General features: G+C 42.6%; 1 protein-coding gene across 1 annotated transcript; it reads right to left on the reverse strand.

The window, feature by feature from the left end:
* Positions 1-2605: 2605 nt before the first annotated feature.
* On the reverse strand, positions 2606-2965 carry LOC141700710 (uncharacterized). Its single transcript, XM_074504414.1, has one exon. It carries the CDS (start codon positions 2963-2965, stop codon positions 2606-2608), a length of 360 nt encoding a protein of 119 aa, XP_074360515.1.
* Between the last annotated feature and the right edge of the window lie 1784 nt (positions 2966-4749).

A 4749-nucleotide genomic window follows, 5' to 3' on the forward strand; every position in this document is an offset into this window, starting at 1 on the left:
CAACCTTAGTACCACCAGACTGTATATGTACAAGGCATTGTTGAAATCCGGGGTTAAGGTTCCCACTGCACTGTTTCATTCCCAGACTTTTTGTCGATCTGAAGGTTCACCCATGTCAGATTTACCCCAACGGGTGGGCTTTCATCATTGTTTTTATCGTAAGGTGCAATGACCTTGGTATTCCTTTAAGTGTTTCGATATTTCGAAGCATATTCATGTTGAAGGCATCCCCTTCCTCTAGGCCCGATTGGGTTCTACTACAACACAGGCCCCATGTTCCTCATATTATAAACATTCACTCTCTTCACCACTCGGTCCATCAGTAGAAAAAATTTTTTGTGGTCTTAGAGTGGAAGGAAGGTGACTAGGGAAGATATTTTAGACGTGATTTCAGCTGTCCCGTAGTGCTCACTACATTCTTCACCTCACAGATGCTGAGCTCTATGATCATTACCATTTTATTAAGGATGATGGACAAACCCCTTATTGGAAATTTGTTACAACGACAAAGCTCATCGAGGCCGGTATTAGCTACCTCTCTAAAATGGGTATTCATTTTTATTCTATCTCAAACTTGGTCAAGTTTATTCTTATATCTATCTTTCCTTTATTTTATTTATTCTCCTGAAGCCTTGGATGCATTGACTGACAAGAGTGACATGATCACTGGAAGGATGGTTAGGGAAGCTGCCAAGCAGGCTAATCGCATTCCCAAAGTCCCAGCATTGCTTGACGCCTCTGGCTCCGGAAAGAAAAGGGTCAAAGATTTGGATGGAAATGTGAAGATCCCCTTTGAACCTTCGTGGGACATATCCACCAATGACTCGGTGTTCGGGACTCCAACCCTTGCTCTTGAATGGTCCAAGAATTATATTACTCCCCCAGACCTTGTTCATTTCTCATCGGGTGAGAACTTACTCAAGGGAGAGATGTTTGGGGCTTATGCCTTGTATCGAGTACTCTTAACTTGTAAAAATTTTCATTCAAGTGCACTTCTTTTAGTAATTTTTCTTCAGAATTTCCACAAAATTTTCACAAGTGGGTCTCAGAAAGTCCTCTAGGAGGCTCTGACCAACCTCCGTGAAGCTTCTGGTTGGGAAAAGGCCTCCATATGGAGGACTCGGCCCATCCTGGTCTTGGCCGGCCAAGACTCTCAGTGTTGGGGACTCGGCCTTCTTGAGTGGTCGGTCTTATTATCTTACCCATGTCTTCCGTGGAGTTAGCCTTTTTTATTACTTCTCTTTCTGTTTTCTTTGTTAGGTTAATGCCTACTTTGCTACATCTTTTACACAAAAGCATCAAGATGAGGAGCGACTACGCATCACTACAAGCCTCAATAAACAAGATGAAGATCTCTTCAGAAGAGTGGGAGTCTAAGGCACATTAAGCGGATGACAAAGCCACTTTTCTCGAGAAGAAGCACTCCAAGGAGATGAAATGGAAAAAGATGGAGTGGAGAAAACTCATGAACGTGTATCACGGATCAAAAGAGTTTCTCTAGATGATGGATGATCATGACGATCAGATGCACCCTATGACCTGGAGATTGGATGGAAAAGGGGCGTCAAGGACGTCCATAGCCTATATAGAGACATGGTTGACCCGAGCCTTTTCACTTGCCCTTAGGTAGGTACTGTGGTTGATCCATCCGGACAGGATTCCGGGTCTATACCTGAGACTTCCCGCTAGCAGTCCTTATCCATTTCGAGTCGCGGGGGTTCTGTGTCTAAGGACAAAGCTCCTCCAGGAAGCCCTAGAACTAAGGCGTCTCTTTATGGGAAGATCTGGGAGCCGGTCCTAGGGAGTAGTAGCTCTTCCTCCGAGGCTGGCTTAGATGAAGATGGTGAAGAAGAGGATGACGAGGTCGCTCAGGGATAGGGGAACGAGGAGGAGGAGGAGGATTCTTCAGATAATTAACTATGATAGCCTTGCATGGCTTTTGATGCCACTTGTGGCTTTTCTATTCAGAACTTTGTTTATTTGAACTTTATGGATTGCAACCTAACTGTCCCTCGGGACTAATTTATGATCCTTCGGGATCTTATTTATGCATCGTTTGGTTTGATTTCATACTTGTCTTTTATTTTCGGCATTTGGTTCTTCGAGACTTGCATTCTTTAGATGCTCATTCTTAAATAAATTGGTAGAAAAGATGATAGAAACAAACTTGCATAAATTGATAATATATTTGAAAAATGGGTTCAACCCTTACTTAAGATGGTTTCGTCGACCTTATTTATATCTACTACTAAGTACTAGGAACATATTATGAACGTCCTAAACATAATAAACCTTCAGGTTTCAAGCGTGCCAAGTGTGGGAAACTTCATCACCGTTCAAGGTCTCTAACTTGTAAGATCCTCGTCCTAATATATTCCCGACCTTATAAAGCCCTCCCCAGTTAGGGGGCTAGTTTTCTTATTTCCTTGACTCTTGATGCCTCAATATTCCTTAAGATCAGGTCTCCTTGTTGAAAGAACATTTTCTTAACCCTTCTATTATAATAGAGGGAGGCTCTTCGTTGATGCTCTGCACTGCAGGCATTGGCCCCATCTCTGATCTCGTCAATGAGATCGAGAGCGAGCCTCATGTCTTTTTCATTATTTTATGGTTTATAAGCTTCGACCCTAGGCGACCCATGGGTGATTTCTAGAGGTACTACAGCTTCGGCTCCGTAAGCCAGCATAAATGGGGTAGCTTCTTTCATCACTTTGCAGGTGGTATGATATGCCCCTACTATAGGCAACAGCTCATCCACCCAAGTGCTCCTCGAGCATTCAACCCTTTTCTTAAATCCATTAAGAATGATTCGATTAGCAACTTTCGCCTGCCCATTTTCCTGTAGGTGTGCAACCGAGGTGAAGCAAAACTCTATACTATTATTGTCACAGTATTTCTTGAACTCTGCATTATCAAATTGTCGCTCAATATCCGTGATAAGGATGCATGGGATACCAAACCGCATATCACATTTTCCCAGAAGAATTGGGTAATTTTTTTGATGGTTATTTTGGCTAGTGCCTTAGCCTCAATCCACTTTTTGAAGTAATCTATGGCTACCACAATGAACTTCCTATGTCCCGATGCCACATGAAATGGACCAAGTATATCCATTCCCCACATTACAAAAGTGATGGGTGTGCTGATGGATGTGAGCCTCTCTGGGGGCTGTCATACTATTAGAGCATGCCTTTGGCATCAGTCGTATTGGCTAGTAGAGCCCCAATAGAGTTATCTTGTGAGCAAGGGCCCTTCCCCTCAAATGATGTCCACAAATCCCCTCACGAGGTTCCTTAAGCGCATCTTCTGCCTCGAGAGGTCTCAAGCATTTGAAGTACGTAATAACAAAAGACCTTTTGTATAGAAGGCCTTTAATTAATGAATATCTCAATGCTCTCACCAATAACTTGCGTGCCTCCTGGGCATCATCAGGGAACCATCCAGTCTCAAGGTGAGTTTTGATTGGATCTATCCAAAAAATCGCCACACCAATTGGTGCTATCAAGTTTATGACATGTATAGTAGGGGCCTTCAGGACCTGAAACTAGATACTTCTCGAGTAGTTCAGGATCAAATTTATGCACTCAATCATGAACCATTCGAGGCTTTACAAGACCGACCCTACACGACTATATTTTATTTTGGACGCTCCATCAAAATGGAGAACCCGATACTCTTTCAAAGTCACACCTTCATCTTTCTCTTTCTCTTCTCCATTTAGGGTTACTATCTCTTTCCCTCTGACTTTTTGGTCATCAATGGCGTATTGGACAAGTTTGCTAAGGCCTGAGCCTTGATCGCTGTTCGAGGCTTCTATTTGATTTCAAATTCTCCTAACTCAATTTCCCATTTTATGAGTCGACCACTTGCCTTCGGGCTGTGAAAAATGTTTCTCAAAGGTTGGTATGTCAGGACTTCGATCTTATAGGCATAAAAGTATAGTCTTAACTTCCTCGAGCCTGTGATGAGGGCAAGTACGAACTTCTCAGTGGTGGAATAATTCAACTCCGCTCCATGGAGTACCTTGCTCACATAGTAGACAGGCTTCTGGATTTTCTATTCTTCCTTTAGATGCACTCATGGCTTGTTCAGAGACCGCGAGGTATAAGTAAAGGACGTCCTCCAGACTAGGTTTGGCCAATAAAGGGGCCTCTATCATGTACTTCTTCAGCTTTTCAAAGGTCTCTTGGCTCTCAGCTGCCTCAATTCCCCTCTTCGAGACCATGTAACCCAAAAAAATTCTATACCCAACACCAAAAGCACACCTGGAGAGGTTTAACATCATCCCGCGGTGCCTTAGCACTTCAAATTCCTCTCTGAAGTGATTAATATGATCAGCCTTTTCTAGGCTTTTGACTAACATGTCATCAATATAGACCTCTATGGTCTTTCCAATTAGATGGGAAAATATCTTATTTACCAATATATGGTAGGTAGCTCTTATATTTTTAAGTCCAAAAGCCATAACAAGATAACAAAAGACACTAAAGTCAGTTATGAAAGATACCTTGGGGTGTCATTTTTGTGCATTTTGATCTGATTATAACAGCTGAAATCATCCATGAAACTCAGCAACTTATTTCCAGCGATGGCATCGACCAGGATATCAATTCTTGGTAAGGGGCAGCAGTATTTAGGACAAGCATCATTCAAGTTAGTGAAGTCGATGCACATTCTTCACTTCCCATTGGCCTTCTTGACCATTACGGGGTTAGCCAACCACTCATGGAATTGCACTTTCTCTATGAA

Source organism: Apium graveolens, chromosome 2 (assembly GCF_009905375.1).
Source record: "Apium graveolens cultivar Ventura chromosome 2, ASM990537v1, whole genome shotgun sequence".
In the NCBI taxonomy this organism is placed as follows: domain Eukaryota; kingdom Viridiplantae; phylum Streptophyta; class Magnoliopsida; order Apiales; family Apiaceae; genus Apium; species Apium graveolens.

Excerpts from the sequence above, each read along its gene's own strand:
- LOC141700710 (XM_074504414.1), bottom strand. The coding sequence starts at position 2,965 with ATGCGGTTTGGTATCCCATGCATCCTTATCACGGATATTGAGCGACAA.